Source organism: Anthonomus grandis, chromosome 2, assembly GCF_022605725.1.
Source record: "Anthonomus grandis grandis chromosome 2, icAntGran1.3, whole genome shotgun sequence".
In the NCBI taxonomy this organism is placed as follows: domain Eukaryota; kingdom Metazoa; phylum Arthropoda; class Insecta; order Coleoptera; family Curculionidae; genus Anthonomus; species Anthonomus grandis.
Window position 1 is genome coordinate 47623345 of NC_065547.1, and position 27926 is coordinate 47651270.

At 31.0% G+C, this 27926-nt stretch overlaps 1 protein-coding gene across 2 annotated transcripts in view; it reads right to left on the reverse strand.

Moving 5' to 3' along the window:
* Nucleotides 1–27836, reverse strand: part of LOC126747158 (serine/threonine-protein phosphatase 6 regulatory ankyrin repeat subunit A-like) — an 80242-nt gene extending 52406 nt beyond the window's left edge. For both annotated transcript variants that reach the window (XM_050455667.1, XM_050455662.1), the window contains exons 1-7: nucleotides 27635–27836; nucleotides 27470–27554; nucleotides 27189–27390; nucleotides 17041–17375; nucleotides 16816–16980; nucleotides 8161–8314; nucleotides 7941–8093 (exon numbers count right to left, since the gene is read on the reverse strand). In XM_050455667.1, coding sequence (XP_050311624.1) covers nucleotides 7941–8093; nucleotides 8161–8314; nucleotides 16816–16980; nucleotides 17041–17375; nucleotides 27189–27390; nucleotides 27470–27554; nucleotides 27635–27661 — 1121 coding nt within the window. In that variant the 5' untranslated portion in view covers nucleotides 27662–27836. The remainder of the gene's footprint in view (nucleotides 1–7940; nucleotides 8094–8160; nucleotides 8315–16815; nucleotides 16981–17040; nucleotides 17376–27188; nucleotides 27391–27469; nucleotides 27555–27634) is intronic.
* Between the last annotated feature and the right edge of the window lie 90 nt (nucleotides 27837–27926).

Genomic DNA, 27926 nt, shown 5'->3' on the forward strand with positions numbered 1-27926 from the left:
TAAAATTAAAGCTAAAATGGTAAAAATACAATGAAAATGACAAAATATTACAACAACACTGACGAAGACAAGAATAAAATAAATAACACAATATTTTTTTAACATCTATTCAAAACAAATCCTCTCAGGTGCCGCTTGAACTGGTCCAAATTATCACAACTTTTGACTTCATTAGGTAACTTATTAAACTAAACTTATTATATTATATTTATTATTTACATAATATATTTGTATTATTTCTAGTTTGACCACTTTATACTGAGGCAAACAAAACAGCAGTGCAGAACAGAATTGTAAATGCGGAAGTGCAAGGGTGTTGTAATAATAATAATAATAATGTTTATTTTCAAATGCAATATAACAAAAGAAATACAAGTAAATTTAATAAACATCGGCAATAAATACATAATGCCCCCAGCCCTCAGGAGCTAGTACGCTGTGCGAGGACTTGCTGGTATTTTTTTTCGCCTTAATATAAACCTAAATTGCAACAACAACAAAACTAAACTAAGTTACAAAACAAACAATCTAAACTATGAATCTATTGCAATTGCAATGCTATTTGCAACGCATAAAAATTAATTAAAGCTCATAAAACTAATCAAAACAAAAAAAAAATCAAACAATTCAACAAAACATTTTTATAACAGGATTACCAAACTAAAGACCTGTATTTTGTAGTCCTTTGAAAAACTGTTATTACCGTACTGCACCAAAGCAAGACACAGATCAAGATTAAAATTAAAGGGCCATATAAGTGGACATGTTAATTTCTAATAGTTACCAAACCATCAATAAGCTGTCTATTTTGAAGGATAATAAATTTTTTGATCCTACTTTTAACCAATCCCAATGAGTTGCTACCTAGAATAACACCTCTCATTTCTACTGGTAAAAAATTATAACATCTGGCAAGAAGATAAGTAAAACAATGTTGCCCTATTGTCTTCCTAGCTCTAGTGGTTTGTGAGGAATTCTGTTGACGATTTCTTGTATTATACTGATGGGTAATTAATGAAATGTTTGACTTATATTTGTGTAAATATGTTAAAATATTATAAAAAAATATTTGACGAATATCGAAAATTTTTGTTTCACTGTACAGTAGATCTGAGGAATATAGTCTAGGTTTTTTATAAATAATTTTAATGATACTCTTCTGAACGATTCCTAGGCATTTTAAAAATACGTCTCTAGCCCCTCCCCATCCTAAAATTCCGTATTGAAGACGAGATTCTACCAAGGCATAATAAATTATTTTTAAATGCGAAATGCTTAATATTCCAGCTAAAAACTTAAATCTACCCAATAAAGATCTTAAGGTATTTGCAACGTTTTGTATATGAATATTCCACTTAAGTTGGTATATACCTAAATATTTTATGCTAGGTACTGCTGAAATATAAGTTATCTTATCGTTCAATTGAATATTTAACCTATCATAATTTGGAAGACCATCTCTGTATGATGAAAAACGCAGAAATTTAGTTTTATCATAATTCACACTCAATTTCCTGCTCGAAAACCAATTAAGAACATCCTTTAAAACCTCTTCTGAAATTCTTTTTACAATTTCCCAGTTTTTTTCGGTAAAAAATAAAACTGTATCATCCGCGAAGCTAATAATATCTGCTGAAAAATTTGTTTCCAATAAAGAGTTTAAGTAAATTATAAAAAACAAAGGTCCTAGTATAGTGCCCTGAGGTACACCGCACTTTACAATTCTTGTTTCGCTAAAAATATTTCCTATGGCAACCCTTTGGGTGCGACCAGATAAATAATTTATGCGCTATTCCCCGTATTCCAATATTATCCAAGTCCTCCGACAGTTTATGGTGGTCAACTGTATCGAATGCCTTAGCCAGGAAGACACATAGACAAGGATTACAACCATCGAGAGATTTGTAGATTTTTTTAGTTAAATTGCCTATTGCGTCTTGGGTACTAATGCCCTCGCGAAAACCAAATTGTCTGTTTGATGTCAAGTCGTATTTTTTAAGGTAGATAGATAATCTAACTTTAATTAATCTTTCGTAAACTTTTGCTATGCTATTTATTAAAGAAATAGGCCGATAATTAGATGCTAGTTCCTTATCTTCTTTTTTAAAAATCGGTTTTATTACAGCTGTTTTCAATTCCGTCGGTATGGTACCCGTCTTAAAACTAAGATTAAAAATATGTGTTAGAGGTTCGGATATTAACATTTTTATTTCTTTAAGAGTCTCAGCTTTTATTTGATCATACCCAGGCGCTTTATTTGGTTTTAATAGAGTTATTTCTTTTACGATTTCTGTCTTATTTGTTTCCTCAAGAAAGAATGAATTAGCCATTTTTTTTAGTTTGTTATGGCTTGGTTGAACTAAAGGTATTTTCTTTGCTAAACTTTGTCCAACGTCAGCAAAGTAATTATTAAATACATTCGATATTTCTTTTGAATCTGAGGTTATTTGGTTTCTATCATTCTTTATCTTTAGAATTAAAACATCTTTCTTTTCATTATTTGTTAGGGTATTTATGGCATTCCAGAGAGATTTGGTATGGGACTGACTATTTTCGATTTTTTTATTTATATAATCTTGTTTTGCTTTTTTTATCAGATTATTAAGATAATTTTTATATTGATTGTATTCAGCCCTATACCTATCAGGATTTGATTTAAATGTCTTATACAATGACTCTTTTGTTTGAACTGACCTTATAAGTCCTGGGGTAATCCAGATATTTCTGGGTATATCCTTTTTTTTTAACACGTATTTCGTTTGTGCTGTCCACAATAAACTTCTTTAAAACATCAATAAAACAGGAATAACAATCTTGTACATCAGTTATTTCATACATAGAGGTCCAATTCATTTTACCTAAGTAGTCTCTAAGTTTATTATAATCTATATAAGTTTTTACATTATTTGCTGATGAATAGTTAGCCTTAGGAATTGAAGGTGTAAAAATAAGTTGTAATACTATTGTATAATGATCTGTAATATGCGTCTTTATAACACTAGGATGACTATCAAAATTTTCTTTAAATTTTTTTATAAAGAATTGGTCGATACATGTGGCTGAATTATCAAAAACTCTGGTATTTTTATTTATTAGAGATAAAAAACTATATTCAGACAAAATATTTAGATAGTTATTACACTCAACATCATTTAATTTTTTTATATTTATATTTATATCACCCGCTATAATATGACTATACCCGAAATAAGCATTTCGACTTTCTTTAAGATAGTGAACTAGTCCTGTAAGGAAAATATCCGTATTTGTTGATGGTGGTCTATATATTCCAGTTATGACAAGTGGCCTGTTATTATTAAGACAAACATGGATTTCGGGACATTTACACTCCTCCCTATTTGTACAATATTGTATGTAAAATTTATTGACTGTTTTATGTATATTAAGACCTCATCATTTTTATTGATAGTTCCAAAACTATACACCAATTGATAACCTGGTATTGCAAAAAGATTTAAGTCATTTATTTGCCAAGTTTCGGTTAAAATTAAAATATCTAAGTTATTAAATATTTTATTAAAGTTTATAAGCATTTGATCAAAATTCCCAGTTATACTCCTTATATTTTGGTGCAGTACAGTAAAATTCCTTCCATTTGGAAAGTCTTCCAAAAAGTGATCTATACTATTATATTCACGTGTATCTACAGGTGCATAGTTATAATCCCTTACATATGTGTCCATTGTAATGTGTTTTTATTAAATTAAAACTAGGAATCTACTTATCAACTAACTATATTAATAATTTTTTTCCTTTCTTTTTTCTTTTGAATATTTATTTATTTTTTAAAATTTTCTTAAAAGTAACAACACTAAAAGAACTAACATACATTCATACATACGTAAAATTAAAAACAAGCTTAAAATAAATAAAATAAAATATAACATTTAAAATATCTTGAATAAAATTAAACTACACTAATATAAGTTTTTTTTATCCCTATTATTATACTAAATTAAAAGAATAAAACAAAATCACCTATTTATTATCAACGCAAACGTCTAATAATTATTTTCATTACAAGTGACGCTTGTGCTTCTTAAGTTTCTTTTAGGAGGTTGGGTATTTTTTTCGCTAGCTTCCGTTGGCGCTTTACGTTTATTATTACTACTCGAGTCCTGGGTTAGCTTTTGGGATTTTTGGCCGATTTGATTATGTGCCGGTTCACTTGATTGATGCAGCTTATTTTTGTCCCTTTTTAAATCTTCAATTGTCCGCTTTTGACCATCGACTATGAGTGTGTTTTTTTTTATATACGCTTGATTTGAGTTTTGCCTTGCTTTCTTCGGGTGCTGGTATAAAAGTCTTTGGTCTGCTTGTTCCTCCGGTGTGTAGTCAGGTGAGATAAAAACAGAAGTTCCTTTTAATTTTTTACTATTTTTTAAAATCTCTTTCTTTAAAAAATAATTACTTAACTCTAACGGGAGTGACCGCCTTTTTTCAGCAGCCGGTTTGCCCAGACGAAATACGTTTTTTAAATCCGAAAAACGGCACTCCACTCCTAGGTTTTGATTTATTAATTCTAAACACCCCCTTATGTCAGAAACTTCCGTCCGTTCCTTCCTCTAACCCGTGAATGAGGATTTTATACCTCCTGGAATCCTTTTCAACCCTCTGAAGCTTATCTTTTAACTCCTCTAGTGCTGTGTTTTCCTGCCTTATTTGATCAACGTTGACCAGAAGTTCCTCTTTAAGTGTTTTTATTTGCTCCGTAATTGTGCTAGTAATAGTGATCTGTTGAGTGTTAATTTGATTCTTAATCTCTTCGTGGCTTTTTACTAAGTGTTCTACTAGCTCTAACAGTTTTTAACATTCCATACTTTAGTATACTAGGGTCTAAATATTAAATCCGGTACGTGTATGGTTTGCTATTTTCTACGTGCGGGATTTACTTGAAATGCCGATAAAAGAAAAAAGTGAAATTGTTCGAGCTGATAAGAATATTTTACCAAATTGTTGTTTAATGTAAGAAGGATTATTTTTAATTTTTTGAATAGTAAACTTAATGTGTGGTATTAAAAATTATGTACATACGATTTAAGATGTCGTCGTACGGTAAACTGCCATTTTTCACTAATTTTCTTAAGGTAATTCTCTTGATTTTCAACACTTTTTCCAGAGGTCTTTGTCTAACTGTTTTCTTTACTTTAGGTGACCACACATTATTGTAATTGTAACGTAATTGTAACGCTTGTAAAGCTGTAATTTGGTTTGCATAGACAAATTTTTTACAGATTCATATCAAAAATCCTACTTTTTTCGAAAATTTTCTTATAATGTAGTCATGGGCATGGAATTTTAGGTTAGCATCTAAAATCCCGGGAGTGATTACTTAATCACTTTTTCATATAACTTTTTTCTCTATTCACAATAATCCGCACATTATTCATGTCTGACAAGTTTTTTCATTTCTTTGCAATTGATGCTATTAAAAAAATTATATTCAGTCCATATCAAATGAAAATATCTTTTTATGTATACAGGGTGTTTGGCGGAGGGTTAGCCAAACTTGGTGGGCATATAGATAGGCTCAGATAGAAGATATTTTCTTAATAAACTTGTATTCTAAAAGTCTCGGGTTTTTTTATATCATTGATTTTGTGTTATTTTCAGGATTTTCAAAAAATTATGCCTTTTGACATCTTTAAGTTTTTTTTTTACATTTGTATTTAGTCTGTAATGTATCCTGAATCTAAAAAAATCAATATCAAGTACAAATAATACCGAAATAATTCGTTTTGAGCTAAAAAAGTTAATACAAGTAGCAAAAAAAGTTATGAAAGGTAACTTTAACTTGACGCAAAAAAAAAAACTAAAATCTATCAAGTTGTTCAGGTAGTTTTAAAAACATCTCTAGTTAATCAGTACTCTTTTCAATGATATACCATGTGTAACACAAAGCCGACTAACTTGCCACAATTCATGACTTTAAAGGACAATAAGGTAAAAAATTTTTTTTTTTTAATTTTATGTATTTATTTCAAAATTTAGTATTCTATCCTTTCTGTAGTTGTTATTGTTAATACTGTTGTTATTGTTGCTGTTAATTGAGTTTTTATATTGTTTTTGTGACTTTTTTTATTTTCGTATCATTATCACCACAATGGCTGCATACACTACCGAAGAATACGCCGGTATTGTCTATGCTTATGGAAGAGCCAATGGTAATACGCGAGAAGCACAAAGAATTTATGAGGAGCAATACGCCAATAGGCGTGTGCCCCACCACAACACTTTTGCTAACACTTTTCGTCGATTAAGGGAAACAGGCAATCTAAATTTTCAAGAACCGAGGATCAATCGGAGGCAGTATGATGTTGTTGTAGATGAAAACGTAATTCGCGCATTCGATGAGGATCCCACCACTAGTACAAGGAAAGTAGCTACAGATCTGAACATTTCTACATGGAAAGCATGGTCAGTTGTCAAGGCAGAAGGAAGGCATCCTTGCCATTACACCCCAGTGCAAGGTAATTTCATACTACATCAACAACTTAATTACGCAATTTTTACTGGCATCGTGATACTCTATTCTAGGTCTTCTACAAGCCGACTATGAGCGACGGGTACAATTTTGCCGCTTTTTGCTTCACGCAGATGTTGAAAATTGACACTTTTTAAAAAGCATCTTATGGACAGATGAATCAACATTTACACGTGCGGGGATATTCAATCAAGTCATGAATTGTGGCAAGTTAGTCGGCTTTGTGTTACACATCGTATATCATTGAAAAGAGTATTAACTGGAGATGTTTTTAAAACTACCTGAACATAGTATTTTTTTTGCGACAAGTTTAAGTTACCTTTCATAACGTTTTTTGCTACTTGTATTAACTTTTTGAGCTCAAAACGAATTATTCCGGTATTATTTGTACTTGATAATGATTTTTTTAGATTCAGGATACATTACAGACTAAATACAAATGTAAAAAAAACGTGAAAAATATGTTGAAAAAATTTAAAAATATGTCAAAAGGCATAATTTATTGACAGAATAATTTTTTGAAAATCCTGAAAATAACACAAAATCAATGATATAAAAAACCCAAGACTTTTAGAACACAAGTTTATTAAGAAAATATCTTCTATCTGAGCCTATCTATATGCCCACCAAGTTTCGCTAACCCTCCGCTAAACACCCTGTATATTTAAAACAAAGGGAAACCTGTATTTCTTTGAAAATAGAGCCAATCCTCAACTTCTTAAAAAGAGAGCCAAAATCTTGACTTTTTGGTGGTTTTTCGGATATATCGCTGTCTCAGTTCTTTAATATCCTCGGTATTAATTTGAAATTGTATTTTTCTGTTGCAGTTTATCCAATGACGTATGAAAACACTAATTTTATAACAAATTCTTCGCTTATTTTTTAACTGATTCCAGGAGAATATCCTCAAAAATTGAATCTTAAAACTTTAATTTTTAAATGATTCCTTCACTCGCTCAAACCGATATAATTCTATTTTTTTGTCTAAAATTAGCTGCTTTATTTCATTAAATTAATGTGCAATTGACAGCTTAATTTTTTGTATACAGAACCAAAAAAAAAACATAATATATAAATATGTATATTACTTGTAAATACCTTACCTTAAATTTATCAGCTTACTCATTGCATGAGATTCAGCATGCATAACATTATTCAGCATACTAAAAATGCTTGATCTATTCATAAATAACATTATAAACAGATCATTGCCATTATTTAGGTCTTACTTATTATATATTTTTTATTCTAGTTTTCTTAAACCCTGTTAATAAACTGTCCTCATGAGCTTTTCTTTTATATTTTTAAGCAGAGTCTTGTTATATACTTACAAGTGTTTTAAATTATTATAATTATATTTTATCGTTATCGAGTATTTTCACTCTAGCAAGCAGCAGACTCAAATTGAATTTTTTAAATAATTTGCGTAACTTACCCCTTTTTGGCAGGATCAGCTCCAAAACTTAACAACGTATTGGCTAAAATATCATGGCCATATTGGGCAGCTATATGCAGTGGTGTGGAGCCATTTTTATCTGCACAGTCTATCAAAGCCCCTTTATCTATTAGGGTTTTACTTCTGGTAAACCTATATATTAATAATTAAAATTTAAGAAATAATATAATTTGTAATCTCTCTTTCTAAAACTTCATACCTTCCATGTATTGCTGTCATGTGTAAAGGCGTCCGTCCATCTGCACTGCATTTATTGATGTCTGCCCCTTTTTTCAATAGAAACGCTAAACAATCGTTGCCAAGGAGAACGCTAAATTGGGTAAAAACTGCAGCTACGTGAAGTGGAGTTTGTCCTTGAAAAAAAAATTAAATGTTTCTAATTCTTCATTCTTTCAATTAATATAAAAATATTATAAGTTTACAAATAACACTATTTTTTATCTCGAAAAATTCATCCATTATCCCAAAGATGTTGGTCATACACTTTTAAAAGGTAAAAACACAACATCTACAGCATCACAAATACATTTAATACAATTACAAAGGTTACATGTTTTGCTCGACTAGAGCATCATCAGACCATAACATACACAAAACACCTAACATAACTATTTTTTTTCATTTTCAGTATGCTGAAAAATACAACATTGAAAAATCAGTCTAGCCAGAAGTACAGGTAAATAAAGACACTAAAGAATTGATAATAATTTATTAAAATTGAAAAAGAATTTCTTAATTTGAAGCGTGGTACTGCATAGTGCTTACAATCTTTTTTACATTTGCCTCAAATTTACTTGTAGCAACACGTAAAACTGCTTCCAAACTTTCATTTGCAAAGCGGTTTCGATTTTTTGTTTTACTATTATTTAGTATTGTTACAGGTTAAAATTGGCATTTTATACTCTTTATTAAAAGCACTGATTACAGTTATATTTTCAAAATAGATATTTTACAAATATTAATGATTAATACTAGTAATGCCCTCTCTGTAATAGCCTCCCAAGTAAACCATAGTTCTGTTCTCTAGCCATTTCAAATTACAGTATTCTTTTTTTTAAGGACACATTTAGTTTTGTACATTTCAGCTTCATATTGTACTGGTTGTTAATGAAATTTTATTTATACTCTTATAAAACCCGGTTCTGGACTAAAGAAATATTTTAGAATTTAAATTATATCCCATATTGATTATTTAATTACTTTATAACGAATAATGATTAATTGGGCATGTACAATTGTGTATGTTGTACTGTCCATAGTACAATAACTGATTTTGGCTTGACCATACCAGATATGCTGGTTGATTTTACTCGGACTGACCTATCTAATTTTTGTCTCTTTTTATCTAATGTAAATATTAGTTTTCTTGGAAGATAGCAAGAAGTTGCTGGTCTAGGCAAAATCGAAATTGATTGTCATAGTGACACATATTTTCATTGCCAACTTCCTTGGGCCACAAATTTTGTTATTTATTTTTTATAAAAGGTTTTATGGTACTTATAAAAAAAAGTTAAGTTATTTTGTTATATATTTCGATTGGCAATACACTTTGTGCGGGATTGCTTAAATACGGGTTTGACCTCTGCGGTCGTTCCTTTTCCCAGACCGCCGTCATGAAGTGAAGAGTGCTTTAGTTCTTTTTGAAATTCGTGTGAATTTTACCCACATGGGGATATAATTGACTAAATGTGGTGATAGTAAATCCACTTTTTGGGCGTAATGCTATAATTTGTTGTTTTGTTGAATTTACTGGCCTTTATGGCGATTTAAAACCTAATAATTTTTCACGTGCCCTCGAACATCGGCAAAATAGCGGTTCTGATTGGCATTGGCAGGGGACAATTTAATTAGCAAGTAGGTATTCTTGAATTTATCGTTTATACTGATAGTATAGGTTTTTTCTTTTCTTTTGGCTACTAGAGCTACATAACATGGATTTTGGACTGATTTTTTTTTTGTACGGACCTGATTTCTTCAGGCCACATGGTGCTTTCGTTTTGGGGTTATTTACTCTACTGGCTCTAATCTAGAAGGAGATTTTAAGCAACTGTGAGCTAACGTCTAACCTAGACCACTACCAGAGCTTGGCGTATTCTGAAGTGGAAGAGGTGAAGCTTGGAAGCCTGCAGTTTTTCTTGACTGGGAATTGGATGTCTGGGAGAGTCTCGAATCGGAAGTAGTCTGCTGTGTGTGGAGCTAAGTGACACAACATAACATTTTTTTATTCACTTATTTTATTTTTATTATCACAACTTTTATCTTTTGAGTTGAGATACATACATAAGTTTATTTAAAATTTTATTGAAATTATTTAATCGATGCTATTTTATTATTGAATATTACTGATAAGAGTACATATATATGTGACAAGTGACTCCTGTGAGGTAAGACGCAGCCGGCTTCGTAGTACTACGAGTATATACTTGGGTTATATTATTTATTTTCAGATTACTCCTAAGATGTCAAATTTTCTCAGATTAGCTAGTAAATATTAGAGTAAACTAATAAAAGGGTAATTTTAAGTGGGGAAGCTTCAACAGTTAGGGTTGTTATTTTTTTTTGCTTAGGTCAATGTCCGTAGCGGGATATACCGGGCCATGTAAGTTATTAGTTTAATTGAATTGAAGCTTCATTCCCCAAAAGGTTTGGGTGTAACATAATTTATTTTATTTTGACAACCACACTTTGATTGTGTATTTTTTGTGTGATGTTGTGGTTCCTTATTACCAACTTAAATAATTATTCCTCTTAACGATAAATAACATAACATAATTCTCTGTGATAATCAAGACTTAAATAAATTGTTATTTTCTGTTGTTAATTTGTTTTTCACTTGAGTTGAGTAGGTTGGAATATCATAGGTAATTTGGAAACAATAGTGTATACTGATTTGACTTTGATTTTGTTTTCCAAGTTTCGTTTTGAACTTGCCTAAATAAATTTTGATAAATATTGGGCGTCCTTTGGGATTATATAAAATCCAAAACTTGGTGGCGCCATACTGATTTTGACATTTAGTTGGGTAACTCTTGGGTAGTTACTACCTAAGAAATTTTGGTTCATTTGGTTGAGAAAGAAGCTAGAACCCACATCGGCTTGAGCTAGCAGCATTGTGAAGGATTCCTTCTCTGGGCGTTTCAGGTAAGAGGGGTTAAGTTCCTCCGGGCATCAAACAACTTTTGGAGACCCTCTTAAGGCCATAAACCTTTCACTATTTTTAGTACTTCTTTTCTTGTGATTAACTTGGCATTCATCGCTTCACCACCATCATTCCATTTTATTGCACTTCAGAAAAAAAAAATATAACAGTATTGAACAAGTTTGTTTACATATATAGGTAGAACCAAATAGGATGGCACTTGTACATATTTTTATCAATGCAGCGGTAAAGTTCAGCAAGTCTCCTTCGTTAAATTTGTTGCGTAAATCTTGCGGTGGTTTTGAATGTCATTGACTCTGGCACATTTTCAACTGAAATGAAAGGATTGCTGAATATGTCCAACAGAGGTTTCACTTTCTTGAACTCCGAAAATCTGTTTTGAAAAGATTGAATCAAAATATCTAGCTTTTCTACATAACTGAAATTAATCGCAGTTTTAGCCATTTTCTTATAATTTGGAAAACGATTTGAAATCAGTTGATTTTTGTCTTGAAGCCGTGTGTTCAAGACATTCAAATGATTTGTAATGTCAACTAAAAAAGCTAAATCACACAACCAATCAGGATTTTTAAGTTCCGGAACATCCCTTTGCTTTTCCGCCAGAAATATTCCAATTTCTTTTATTAAATTTAGAAATCGTTCCAATGTCAATCCACGACTTAGCCACCTTACTTCTGTATAATGCAGTAAATGTTTGATTTGTCTGTGATTGAGTCCTCGTGATTTTATGAAATTTGAGTATGATGAGTATTTTTAACTGGGAATTTTAATAAATATGTGTAACTCTGGTGGTGACGGGCATGCAATTGTTTGCATTTTTTTATCACATTGGTATGCATTCTTGATAAAAAGACAGACCACGTATCGACGCACTGTGCGGCGGGCCGCGGTCTGTGCATCCATGGTCTAAGCAAAGAAAATAATAGTAAACTATAGAAAATCCATCCCGTGTACATTTTTTGACCACCTAAAAGGATCCCCGCTTTTCGAGCGAGGATCCATCGGTGAAATTACGCGTTGAAATCTGGCCGATCGCTTGGCTGCGTTGCAAAATTTAATTCGGCGGCTGCGACTCGGCTGAGCAACACAATATTATTTTTGTTATTCACTCTTGTGACGGACGTAATACTGTTATTTTTTTAAAATTTTGTCATTGGTTCTGTAATACATAATGTCGGGCAATGTATGCCAATATTATGACTGTAGGCGAATTAGAAGAGAGAATCCTACGTTAAAGATCTTTAAATTTCCTTATAAAAATATAAGTATTTGCGAACGTTGGATTTTTAAGTGCTTTAGTAAGTAAGTACAGGGTGTTCCATTTAAGAGGAAAAACGGCATATTTTTTGACTTTCCCGATATATTTAAAAAAATTGAAGATAGCCAATCGACTTTTTTTAACTCGGAGAATTTGAAAATCGTAATAAGAAAACAATTCCATAAAAAACAAAAAAGACTGACGACATTGTTTCCTTATTACGATTTTCAAATTCTCCGAGTTAAAATACGTCGATTGGCTATCTTCAATTTTGTAACTATACGGAAAAAGTAAAAAATATGCCGTTTTTCCGCTTAAATGGAACACCTTGTATCTAAAGTTCGTTTCATGGGTCTTAACTGTGGCTCCTAGAAGAGCCAGGTATAAATACGTGTATTTTTACGCAAAGTTACAGCTGAATGCCTGTGAAATGAGCATCACCTACAATCTATATCTATCTCAAGTTTTAATTGGGAACTATTCGGCAATGAAAATTACAGTTAACCAAAAACTATTTTTCTGACTTTTAGGTAAATGGAAAATGTCTAAGGTGGTAAAACTATGAGGTGGTGTACAAAGTTAATTTTTGAATACTGAAAATTAAATTTAAAGAATAAAAATATATAATACCGGTTTAAATAGTCAAATTACAAAACAATAATTACTTTATAGAGACAAAACCTTAAAAATAGTACCATAACAAATAATAATAGTTATTTATTAGAGTAAAATAGGCGTTTTAAAATTACTACCTTCGCTAAAGCTCGAGTAGTAAACTTTATCATTTTACTTCCTATTAATCATTTTACTGCATCATCTGTAAAAGTCAATAAAGTGAACTTTTTGAGTGAAGGCGAAAAATATATTATTTTATTTTATTATACTGAATCTTCTAATCTTGACCAACTTTAAAGTATACAAACTCAAAAATTAGCGAATCGTCGAATTTAGATCATCAGGTTGACAAAAAATATAAGTTAGGCTTTTCTTTTTAAATAGGTAGGTTATTATATGATACCGATTTTGGGGAAGTTTGAGGATCGTTGATATAAATATTTTTGATAGAATTTCTCTTTTGCGCGCCATCGTTTTTTTGTGCTCATGCAGTTTTGTATACTTAGTGTTGCCATTGCTAAGTGGGACACAGGAAATCCCATGTTATTTTTTATAGGGATTGGCTTTCCTCTTTAACTTAGAGAAAAAAGTATTACAATTTATTAAAGAGCACTCAAATCTATAAAATAGCACAGCAATAAAATAGCACGTCACACACAGAAATTTTTTAAATAGCTTAAATCTCTACCACTTATTACTTTGATAGTCAAAATACCTTTGACATATATATCAACTCACGCCGATTCTGTGAGCTTTATTAAGCTTTATAGCCAAAAATCTATATAAAAATTTAAAAAATATCTTTTTTTATTGCAATGTACTTACAGGTAACAACCAACATTTTTTTATCTTGACTAGTGGACCGTTAAATAAGTTTGTCATCTTATACATTACTACTGTATTGGTAGTAAATACAGTAGTTCAGTCCAAAAGATGTTTATGTTGTCCAAAAAATATTTTATTGAATATAAAGCGCAAGATTGTTTGAGTCTCAAAATAAAGAACAAAATTATTGCTCAAAAAGAGATTTCTACTTGGCTAGGAAGTAAGGACGATTTTTGTTACTCACACAAACTTTTTTTAGTGCATCATTTGGTTATCATTAATAAATTAAAATTTTGCAAATGGGACGAGCCTTTAAAAAAAGAACAAAAACAAAAACTAAAAATTTTATAAAATAAGTAGTTTTTCGTACTATTTGTTATTATCAAGCTTTCTTCATTATACAGGGTGTCCCACGAACTGACGCGATCGATATATCGAAAACAATTTTTTCAGTTGGTAACATGATAAGGCTAATGGAGACATATGACTAAAATATGTTCATGATGATGGCATTTCCGGTAATACCATAAGTTGTTGCTAACTTCCTTATTTTAAAAGGCACGCTCTACACTTCATTTAATTTTTTAATTCTACGATAAATTTGATCTACGAAAAACATTCATGAATGAATGTTTTTTACTATTGAAGGATATTTCCAAATTTTGTGTTCTCAAGACGCATGCCAATTAGCCAAAATATTTTAAAAATATTCGTATTTGATTAAGGATGTTATTGCGCCTGTTAAAAATTTTACTCCAATTTATTTCAACACCCTGTACCAAATTTGGTACACTTATGTTTTAAGTGGTCCTGAACAATAATCCAGTACCATTTTTCAAAAATAAATATCGCTAATACTACTTCTCGATTTTTCGCACTTCAAACTTGAATACAGTAGGCCATGACCTGCTTTCTCTAAATGTCGAACTTGCCATTTTTGACCATCTATCCAACAAAAAAAAGTTTTTGAAAATTGGTCAAGAAACAAAAATTTTAGAGGGGTGGCTAACCTTTAAGTGGGACACACTGTATAGACATAATTTAATATAAGCTAATGAGCATTAACTTTCTGTATAACCGGAAGTACCACCAGCATAAAAATATTTAAGTCAAATGCCTCCCCATCACTATCAACCCTATCAAATTGCGAGATTTTATAATTTCTTTTTTTTAGAGAGAAAATTAAAAAAACAATACCCATTAATTGCATCAAAATTTATATTTTTTTAAATCTGAGACACCCTGTATTCTCATATTTATGAAAAATCCTACAATTTGAATCTGAACACTTAACTGTATCAATTATATAGCTGTAAATTAAAATAATTCGTATTTCTATTGTATTAGCTATATATATACAGGGTGTACAGGTGTATTAGATTATATAGATTATATGTATGTGATGTACATGTAAGTATAAGTATTAGAATAATTTTCTTTTTTTTCGTCTAAAAGTGTTAATTATTTGCGGATCAAAGATTTTAGTAATAAATCTTATAAAAATGTGAATATGTACTACCTACATGTATATAAAAATCCAATTTTAGAATAACTCAAGCAGGAAGTATAATATACATATACTTAGTACATATACATATATTATGTAAGTACATACCTATATTATTAAAATTAGAAGTTTTTAAATTTCTTATTGTTATAAAATATAGGCAATTATGCACCAAAATTCAACCCGGCATTTTTTCCTGTTTAATTAGCTTTAAACCATAACTTTAAGTTTCTTCATAAAAATAATATAGGTACTAGTAATGTTTTTTTGATTTTGTTATTTAATATGTTTGTGAGAATTATTTTCTATTAAAACATATTAAAACATAATCCTCCACTTTGTTCCTAATTAACTTCAACTGTCAACTTTAAAGATTAAGACCTTATCAATAATAATTCTGCGATGCGATACAAAGACAAATCAATGCAAAAAATGCCAAAAATTAAGTCTTTATAGATTTGGAATCATTTTATTTTTCTAGGCACGTGCATTTTTCTTTTAATTTTAGCGTTTGAAATAATAATGGAGAAATTTTAATTTTAATGCGAACAAAACCAAAATGATGACTCAACAATTTATCGCGATTTTTACACATTTCTTCAATGCAATAATATGGTAGGTGTGAGACTTTATGTAGTTTTACAGAAGCGAATAATGCAGGCGACAAAACCTCACTATATATTAAGGCCCAGGCAAGTTTATCTCAGTGTATCTAAATAAATAAAGTAAAAAACATAGTCACAAGTTTCTAATAATAAGTTAAATCAATATATTAAGAATAAACTAAAAATTAATTAAAACATCCATTTTCCCAAAACTTAATTTTTGCGAATACCTCGTTCTGCCTTTATACGGCGAGGCGCGGCGCGCGAGAATTATTCACTAACAGATAAAATTTAAAATGTTATCAGTAATGGCAACGTCGCTTCAATTCTTACAGGGTTAGCGCATAAAATATTCTTATTTAAGGAAGCATTGATGTCTCCTTGTCGGTTCACAGATTTCCATTTACGTGGGTTATCTATTCGTTAGTATAATTATCTTTGGTCTAAGGCATCAAAAAAAGGGTTCTCGCGTAGCTTGAAAAAACCGTATTTTTTTCAAAAATCGTTAATTTCTCAAGAACTAATAATTAACTTAGAATAAAAAAAATTCTACATTCTTGGCATACAAACAGCTACAATTAAGCCAATTTTCATAAAGATTTGATTTTTTTTGGCGAAGTTAAAAATAAAAAATTACAAAATTGTTTTTTTTCCACTTTTCTTCGAAATTTTTAGGTTATATCAAAAAATATTTCAAATAAAAATCGTGTATTTTTTAATTATCCACAACTTTCCAATCCTGCATTTTTAATCTAAGTATTGTGTAATTCCTATTCCTACCATTTCCCGGTGAGGTTGGCCTGTTAGAAATTTTTATTTTTTCAAAACCGTACTACACCTGCACTAAATGGCGTTTGCAACAAATAAATAAAAAATAAAATTACCTCTAAAATTGACAGCTTCTATATCGGCTCCCGCCAAAGTCAATTCCTCGCAACAGGACAAATTCCCATTTAAGCACGCCACATGTAACGGCGTATTACCGAAAGCATTTTGTGCGTTCACTTCGGCCCCAGCTTCTATCAGTATTCGGGTAATTACTTTAAAACCTCAAATAATGAAAATCATTTTGAGTAAATATTAAAATAAAAGAAAAAAACTAAACTGACCATTGGCTGCGGCCACATGTAAAGGCGTATAAAGGTTTCGGTCTTTGGCGTTGACGTCGGCCTGATATTGTAACAGCAGCTCGACGTTGTCCTGGTGACCCATCTGGACAGCCAAATGTAGCGGCCTACAGTCTTTCTTATCGCAAGCATTAACGATACAGCCTTTGGTGATAAGTAGCTTGACCACAGAACCGTTTTCGTTAGAAGCGGCATGATGTAACGCCGTACGTCCCGCCCGGTCTGTTACATTAGGGTTTGGGATGATGCTTAGAAGTTTGTCTACGCAATTGTAAGCGTCATGGGCGGCCGCTATATGTAGTGGTGTTTGCCACAGTCTAGGATTTAAAAAAAAAAAACGAGACTCTGTCATTTAAGGAAGGTCTGTAAAGGAACAGGTGATTTCCTATAAATATGCGGTTAACATCCCAAAAAGTAAAATAGACTACAATGGATAATCAATAGACTCAAGACAGTTCTGATGGTCATACTACCAGAAGCAGAAGTACTTGAGAGTCTGGAAAAAGATGAAGAAAATAGTGGAAATCCAGAAGAAGGAATATCTGAAAACATATTAGCATCAAAGCTGAATACAAGTAAGAATATATTAAGTGTACTACAAGAAGTGTAAAAAAGAATTTTGAAGAATTATTGACACTTTAGAAAGTTTTAAATTATCCTTTTGTGATGTGATAATTTTAGAATGTTTTCAACTCTGTGATTCGCATTGCAATCAATTTAATTTAATATACCTGGGTATAATGTCTATTAAAATAACGCTAAATACAATAAAAACGATGGAATGTTAATTTATACGAAAGTAAATTTAAATGTTAAAATCGTTGACATTACATTACCTAAATCTCTAGTTACTATCAGTAAAATAAACTTAGACATCCAGGGTGTATGCTTTGGTATAACTGGTTTATATAGGCAACCATCCACTAACGAAAACGATTTTATTGAGGATATAAATTCCTATTTTATAGATAAGTTAAAGAGTGACATTGATATCTTTATTGGTGATACTAACTTTGATATTTCTGATGATCGTAACAATCAAATTAATTTTTATTGATCATTTATTTGTGCGAAGGAAATTAAAAACAAATAAGTTGAATTTTAACTCATTTGTATTAAATTCTGACTTAACTGATCACTATCCAATCATACTAAATGTAACAAACCAGACTAATGATACCAATAATAAAAGAAATGAAATAAAACAAATAAAAATAGAGCAAATTGATGACATTAAATTCACTGAGAAATTACAAATAGAAAATTGGCAATCAGTTATAAATTCTAATGATTCACAAGAAGCCACTGACAAATTCTATAATATATTTATGAAATTTTACAATGAATCATTCTCCTCAAAAATAATCACTGTGCGAAACTATAATAACCATGGATTACAAATGGCATCATAGAGTCAATAAAAAAAAGAGACAAACTTAAAAAAAATGGTTAAAAAATAAAGAAAATAATGTAATAGAAGGTCAGTACAAGACTTATCGTAACACCTTGAGTAAAATACTTATAAAATGCAAGTATGACTATTACAATAACAAAATAAATGAAAACAAAAATAATATTAAAAAAATTTATAAGTTTGTATCTGAAGCTACAAATGAACAAACAAATAAAAGCAATGACACAGCCATCTTTACTCGAGATAAAGAAGGTTGTGCTGTTACAATATCCTATGCTGATGATACTGTTGTGCTTTTCTCGGGAGAGACTTGGGAGAATGTGAAAAAAAAGACACAGAGGGGATTAATAAAAATAAAACACTGGCTGAATCATCATAAATTAACACTTAATTTAAACAAAATCTAATTACATAGCTTTTTCTGCCTCTGCAGCAAATCGCCCTAGATATTCGTGTATCTCGGTACCAAATTTTGAAACTAATATGAAGGAAGTAAATAATACAAAATATTTGGGTATAATAATTGACAAAAGCTTGAAGTGGGAAAGTCATATAATCAAACTAAAAAATAGCATCAGGAAATTAATATATAAATTTTACATTTTAGGAGAAATATTATCTAAAAAGTTACTGATAGTAATATATAAGGCATTAGTTGAGTCACTTATATGGTACGGTATTTTGGTATGGGGAGGTCTCTATAACACCACTTTAAACCAACTGAACGTCATACAGAAATATATCTTAAAAATAATTTATAAAAAGAACAAATGTTATCCAACTCATTTATTATTTACAGTGGATGTTCTAAATGTGTGATCAATATATATTCTAACATAATGTTGCTATAGGACCTATAAACAAAATAATAAAAACTATATTGACCATCAGCAAAATACCAGATCAAAATCTCATAAAAATCTGAAGATTCCACAAAATCACAAAAATATCAATAAATGATTTTTAACATATCTTGGACCTAAAATATATAACTTAATACCAGTAGATATTAGAAAAATAAAAAAAAATAAATTTTCTTCAAAAAATTTAAATCTTAAATAGGGTCAGTTCACCGGTTATCCATCCGGCCATCACTAGTTCTCGGCCTTTTTGTGACTAAAAGGCAAATATTAAGGAAATTTATTGCTATTGGCCTACTCTGAATGATAAAATCGTTTCCCGCATCTTTTTTCTGTCAAAAACGCCGGCGCAATCCATCGAAGGTTCGAAGCAAACTGTTTAAGTACAGTGAAGAGAATTTGAAAAATGCACTTTTTGAAATTAGAGAAAACAATAAGGGAGGCAAGTCGAACATTTGGTGTTCCCACGGCGACCATCCAAGATAGGTGAAAAGGGAGAGTACCAGACGTCCTGGGAAAACCCGGACCACCTCCTCTATTAACTGTTGATGGTGAAGAAAAAATTAAAAATTGGATTGTTAATCTGGCAAAATGCGGTTTCCCTATTACGAAGCAGATGCTTTTTGATACAGTGTCAAAAATTACCGCTGATTCTGGTGTTTATTTAAGAAATGTGTACCAAAACCAAAGTTTACTGAATAACATATAAGTTACTTCACTCGGCGAAAAACCTTTTATCTTTCGATCTCAAAGGCAGGCCGCCGAGCTCCTCGCCGACGGGGAACTAGCAAAAAATGTAAAGGGGAAGTCTGGTAAAAGATAGCTATTATTTTACGTTTCGTAGTTTCGTAGAGTTTCGTCTAATTCGAACTGTAGGGGAAGACGGAGCACGATTTTATAATAACTTTATTATCTGGAATAAAATTATTATTTAGTGTACCTACTTGGGAAAAATATGTAAATTGATAATACTATAAATTATTTGTTTTTATAACCATCAAACTAAATACATTTTACATATAATTCAAGAACTAAATGGTTAAATTTTTTTTGTTAATAATTAGGTACTTAGGTATCTTATTAAAGGTTGTTTTGGTACGATTGTATTTACGATTTAAATCAAAGTCAAAAGTTTGTGTGAAAAAACGCATATATTACTGTTACTAAACTTAACAACTAAAGATAGACAAAACTACTAAGTAATGACTAAAATATAAATAAATTTAATTGTATAAATTTACAATATCAAATAATCTATTCATTTTTTCAATGAAATATGCAGTAACTTTTGCTGCCTGTGGTAGAATTTTATGCTACTGCAACAGAGTGACTAAATCTGTGTCGTTAATTTAACCTTCATTTTCTGAAAGTTATTGGGAAAAATGTGCTCGCTAGATGGTCTTGGAGCAAGTCTATACTGTTTCATTTTATCATAATTATACATGGTTTCCAAATAACTCTTATTTGTTGCTCATTGTTAATTACAAAATTATACTTAAAAAAATTATTCCTCGTTGATTTTAACAAATGTGGGACGTCAAACATATATACAAGTTCTTTGTCATCAACTAAAAACCGCGGATTTTCCTCAGATAAATGTAAAGTAGTTTTGACTAGTTTATAAAAAATTGAGCCCTCGTCAGAAACCACGCCTAGGACATTTAAACCTGTTGAATTTATTTTCCGAACTGATTCAAATAAAATATTTTTAAGTTCATCTGAATTTGGAGATGATTTATAGAAAAAATATGCGATAGGCTGCTTCCAACTGGTTGCAATACCCCGGGCCATTAGAACCAAAACGTTGCTGGCAATATCTGTAATGTTTCCTCTCAAACCTTCCTGGAAACCAACTACCTTGTCACTTGAGATATTGTAATATAGATGTGACTTAATGGACATCTTATCTATACATAAAAAACAGTCTTTTGCTTTGTCATTTAAAAAACGCGATTTCAATTCTGTTTAATTTCTTTTCTTAATTGAATTTTTCTTGGCGTCATTGCCGAAATCTTCATGACGTTTGACAGAACTTATCTTGAAAGTAAAATTTATTTTAGATATACGATACCTGTTTTAATACAACATTAAAATTTAACTCAAAACAAGATCAAAATTAAAAAAAAAATTAAGGTAATGTTTTTTGGAATTTATTGAACTTTACCTAAACTGAAATAATAAAATCTAACAAAAAATATAGATTTTTTTACTCGGGAGCTAAAAAACTATTATAGGGGTAGCGTCGTATTCATTATTAAATTACTAGGTTTTTCTTAATTTTTATTGAACTTTAAGTAAAACATTTGAGTATAGTACAAGCGTAATTGTTTTGCATATTATAAAAAAGTTCACAGTGCCGATTCTTTCACTTACCAGTATTATTACATACATCCGTCTGGACAAAAACATTAACCTGCATCGGAGTGTCAGTTTGCATGCATGGAAGCATCACTGAATTTCTTCCTTGATGTGTGACTTGCAATGATGTTAGAATTATCTGTGCCTGGAAAAATAATACGTAAATTTGTAAATAATTCTGATTTCCCTATACACCAAAAAATTGCAAATATTAAAAGGTACCTTCTATAATACATATTGCCATTATAAGTGCACAAATTAGAAAAAAACATAAAACATACTTGTCGATGCTCTGGTCAGGAACAATGTAGGAATTGCGTCGGGTCTAAGACGTTGATTTGAAGGGGACATAAAACTGCTCTCCGCAAAATGCAAGCTACAGATATTAACCCCTTTTATAACATTGTTCCGGAGTAAGATCGGCATATCTATGTTCGCCAGTAAATCCCAAAATACCTTTCCAGAGTTGACACCTATAATCCATTTTTTATATTAATTTAAAAAAAGAAACAGGAACCAGATCATAAAGTAACTAGGAATGCAATCATGAATTTAATAAACAACTAATTGCAATGTACTTACCTATTTTCATTTTTCGGACATCTAAGAAACATTAAACCACTTCCACGCTTTGTAAAACAACTGTCTACCGAACAATAAGTCAACATTTTAATATAATAGATTATAATAATTTGCCAGTCCACTGAGTCCACCCGGTACAACTAGTAATAAAACGCTCGCACATCAAAACGATTTAAACTCTACTCACTGTGTAACCCAACAGATTCGATTGTAGGAGCGTCGCGCGGCAAATGAAGTGAGGGGCGGTGAATAGGTAATTCGGCGCGTGGAGCCGAGTGAAGCAACTTGTATTTTATTCAGTAAACTTTGACCAAAACAAACGTGTTACTCAAATTTCTTAAAAAGAAATCCCGAGATATCCATCAGAGAAGCTGAGGGAATAAATAAAGCCAGAGCTGCAGTTACAGAACAATTCGTAAGAACATGGTTTCATGACCTCAAGGAGTATTTAGAGAGTAATAATTTGTCTTACATAATGAATGATCCAAGGAGGATTTTTAATGGTGATGAGTCGGGATTCGCACTGTGTCCATCCAGTGAGAAAGTTTTGGGTCCTAAAAGTTTTCGTAATTTGCTGACTGTTAAACAAGGAAACGAAAAAGAAAACATTACTGTATTAATAACTTTCAACGCTAATGGAAATTTTGCCCCTCCACTTGTTCTATTCCCATATGTAAGACCACCTAGGTCTGTCATTGACAATATGCTCAGTGGATGGGTTTTGGGAAAGTCTAAAAAAGGGTGGATGACATCGGATGTCTTTTTTGAATTTATATGTAACGATTTTAATAATTATTGGTTAATTAAAGAAGAAATTTCAAAGCCTGTAATTCTGTTTGTGGATGGGCATAAATCCCACCTTAATATGGCAATAAGTACATGGTGTGACGCATACCAAATTATTCTATATGCTCTACCTCCCAACACTACGCACATGCTTCAGCCGGCTGATGTTAGCGTGTTTAAGCCAATGAAATCGGAGTGGAAAAAAACTGTTCATAATTGGCAAAGAAAACCAGAAAATCTGAACTGCTCTGTAACCAAAATTAATTTTTGTAGCCTGTTTAACGAGATACTCTCTGAACCAGAGAGATTCGAAACTTCAGTAAAAAATGGTTTCGGAAAATCGGGACTATTTCCATTAAATCCCGATGCCGTAGATTACAGCAAATGTGTGGCTGATAAAGCAGTAGCGATAAGTAAAAGTAAAAGAAAATCAATCGAAAATATAACGAAGCGTGACATAACTTCTTGCAAAAAAGTTATTAACAATTTAACATCCTACGGTATAAATGTGGAAATAGTGTTAAGCGAAATTAACTTTATTGAACCGAAATGTTCTTCAACCTCGAAAAAAGATAACCAAAATAAGAGTAATAAATCAGAAGCCAGTTTAGAACTATTAATAGATGTAAGTAAGGGTGTGCTTAACATTGATGACAAAAATCAATCAGATATTATTATTCAAAACAACGACCTTGATACTGACAAATTAATATTTGATTTCAACTCAGATCTCAATATTCCTGATAAAGATACACACTTTTCTGAAAACGTGGATATAATTCACATGGAGACTGAATTTTCCAAAAATCAGCAGGTAAATTTTTCATCTTTTGTTGATAATAATTTGAATATTGACAGCGTAAAAATTCAAAATATTATGACCAGCTCCTTTCTAAATAATGGTAAAGATGATCAAGATGATGAACTTCCATTGATTGATATTTCTGAAATTTTAGCGGCTCCTACACGCGGTATAACATTTAATGATGATATTTTTGAAACTGAAGTAGGAAATGTCCCAAACGTCGTATGTGGTAATGAAAATAATACTAATAATCTTGACATAATCAAAAAAGGTAGTTCAAAGATTAAAGAAAAACGGTGCCACGAGGAAAAAGACAAAAGAATACTGTCGGAGAGAAATATCAACGAAAATAAAGGTGAAAACAATAGTTTCCAACAAAAAAAAATCAGAAGGAAGATGGGAAGAACCAGAAAAACGAAAAAACTGCGGTTCAAGGTACTGAAAACATTGATAGAATGCATGGTGCATTTTCCGAACATCTAGTATATCCTGAACCAGTTAAACGTAGCAAAAATACAAACCGACCGAAAAATGAAAGAGCACCGAGTGCAAATAGCAGTGACAAATGGAGGGAATATTTAGAAAAAAAAGATCAGGAAAAAGAATTTAAAAAGGCTGAAATTGAAAAAAGAAAAGAAGAAAGAAGGAGAATAAAGGAAAGGAAGGAAGAAACAAAAATTGAGAAAAACAATAAGAAACAAAATAAGAGAAAACCTGATTTAGAAGAAACAAAAACCAAAGAAAAGATACCATGTGATATGTGTAAAGAAACTCTTAATAGGGGATCCGTTCTCGGGCCTATCCTGTTTCTTATATTTGTTAATGACCTACCAACTTGTCACCCTGATTGCACTTTCTATTTGTATGCTGATGATACTACATCCCTGTGTACTAATAGAAGTTGCGCAAACATTTCGCTGAAGGCTCAAGAATCTTGTTCTCAGTTTAGAGACTGGGCCGTTTCCAATAGATTGTGCTTAAATGAGTCCAAAACTCAAAATATAATTTTTTCCCTTCGGGACGTTGATTCCCAGCAACAATCTTTAGGTGTGTCTGTGGATTTTCTGGGTGTTAGATTGGATAGTGGTTTGACGTGGCAAGGTCACATAGATGAATTGTCAACCAAATTATCAAGGTGTACTTTCCTCATTCGCAATTTGTCTGGGTCTGTCTCCGCAGGTACTCTCAGGACAGCTTACTTTGGATATTTTCACTCTCTAATGACGTATAACTTACTAAACTGGGGTCATTCAGCGCATATGCCCAGGATTTTTGCATTGCAACGTCGATGTCTGCGAGTGATTGCGCAGATTGGATACAGGGATTGTTGTAGGGTCCACTTCAGGCTTCTGAGAGTTCTCACCTTACCAAGCGCCTTCATACTTCTGTGCCTTGTATTCATTAGGGAAAACCTACCCAGGTTTGTGACTCATGCTAGCACTCACAGTCATGACACCAGAATTAGCGGCTCCTTGGTGGCACCATTTAGGAGACTCGAGCGTACCCGTAATGGCGTGTCCTATTATGGAATTAAGTTCTTTAATGTCCTGCCGGTCTCCGTTAAGGATTTGCCTCTTAATGCTTATAAGACAAGGGTAAAACATTTTTTAGTCACCAATGCTTTTTATTCATTTGAGGAATTCCTGAGCTCAAATTTCAGTGCTATTGCATAGGCTGGGTCTCTTGACTTTTAGTGTTAAGTGTTTTTAAGCATTACTTTTTAGGCTTATATGTGTTTTATTATTGTTCTTAGGTAAAACGAATTTTACAGTTTAATACTTTTTTGGAGTTATATTTTTGACTGACTTGTGTAAAAGCTTTATACTTTTTGGCATGAATAAATAAATAAATAAATTAATAGTGACACAGAAGAAGAAGATCATAAAAACATTGGTTGTGACTATTGTGCAAAATGGTTTCACAAAAAATGTACGGAATTCTATAATGTTCCCTATAGTGTTGCTGCAGACAAAGAATACAAGTGTGATGAATGTGATGACACTTAATAATGCACGTGCAATGAAGTATTTAGGTTTTAAGTTTTCCATATATTTATTATAAGTTTATCTATAACGTACTATATTACTTTGCATTTTAATGTGAATAATTATACTAGACTATCCAGTTTTGTTGAGACTGATTAGTTTTAATATAATTGCTCATTTTACCTTCAATATTTAAGAATAAGTTGCTTTGTTTGTTTTTAGTTAAAAAGGAATTATTTATCTATAAAGTTTTTTATTTAAATTAAACTGTTTTTTTTCAATAAAACTTGTTTAAAAGTAAAATTTTACACTGATTTTTTTTAATTTAAAGATGGGTAAGTATTTATTATTAAACTTTTTTAAAAATGTGTAACCCTATGTAGAAAAATCTAGAATATTATTTAAATAAAATAGGTATTTAAATAAATTAGGTGGCCAAGAACCGATGCAAAAATGGCACAAAACAGAGAACTGTGAGGGGGGGCCAAGAAACAATGAAATGGCACTTTTTTTAGTTTTATCTGGCTTTACGCTAAATCTTTGAAAAAAAAACTTACACAAATTTCTTAATTGTTAAAAACACTTTGACCAACATTTTGCATTGGGTAAAACTAAAATTCAAAGCCTCCTTCTATGTTCAATTTGGTTACAAAGTCAAAATTTCCGTTAAAAGGCTGAGAACCAGTGAACAGACCTTAGTCACCAACTACACAATTTTTGAAAATCTGTTTTGAAGAAAAAAAAAAGAAATTTGATGTATATGTATAGAATAGGTGTAGATTTAGTTCATAATGATACAATTAGCAATTTATTAAAATTGGTATTATTTGAATACACTCTAATAAGTTATAATAGATTAATGTAAATTTATATTGGCACATTCAGTTAGGTGCTCTACAAAAAATATATATTAATGGGTATTATATGTTACTATGATTGTAATGCTATTTATTGCTAATAAATTTATTATTATTAATTTATATTCTATTCTTATTAAAATTTTTATTTTTAAATTATATTATCTTCTGTTTTAAATTTAAGGCTTAATTAATCTGTAACTTATTACATGTAATTACCAACTTTGTGGTGTTTGTAGAGTATTGCAATATATAAATAAATAAAAATCAATTTGAAACCAAGATTTTAACTATTTAAATGATCTTGATAGAGTTGCTTCTACACAAGATCTGTATCATCTAATTATGTAAACTTGAAAAATATAATTGGATTATTCAAAAAATGAAGAAATAGTACGGATATTTGATAAAATAGTGTTCCAACAAAATAGGTAACTAATTAAACTGAAAATATTTCTTTCAATTGATTGATATATTATTTACCTGTCTCTAGCACAAACATCGGCTTGATACTTCAGTAACACATCGACAACTTCATAGGCATTAACAGCACAAGCTCGGTGCAAAGGAGTTACCCATTTACTGTCTTTGGCATTGACCCTAGCTCCGTGTTCTAGCAGAAGGAAAGCTATATGAGACTCTGCTATATAAGCAGCAGCATGTAACGGAGTCCTTTTCTCACAATCTACAAGGAAAACACTAATAATGTTACCTCTCTAGAGAGGTCAAAGAGCACTGTAAAACTAATTTTATGCAGTTCTAACCTGTATAGTTTACAAATTCAGGATTGTCCACAAGATCTTCTACTTCATCTACGGTTCCGGCAAATATTGCTTGGATAATTAAAGGCTGTAAAAGAAAATATTTTCAACAATTTAGTGAAGTAATCAGAATGTATAACCTCAATGGTTGTTTAAATTGATGTTTACCTGTTCTTCTAATTGTAAAATTACCATTTTGAGAAATGTACGATAATAATTGTAATTGAATAGGGGCTATTTATTGCATTATTTATTAATCAAAAACGTTAAAAATAACTTTCTTTTTATGTAAGTGATGAGAATGTCAAGTGATTTCGTTATCTTCGCTTTGCTCTTGTTTTGGTGTTTTTCCTCGTTCGTTACTTTTTGACAGTTGTTGACTGACATGCATATTATTTGACATTATTTGTCTCTTTAAGGTATATACAGGGTTGTGTAACTAACTAACGATTAGCATTTT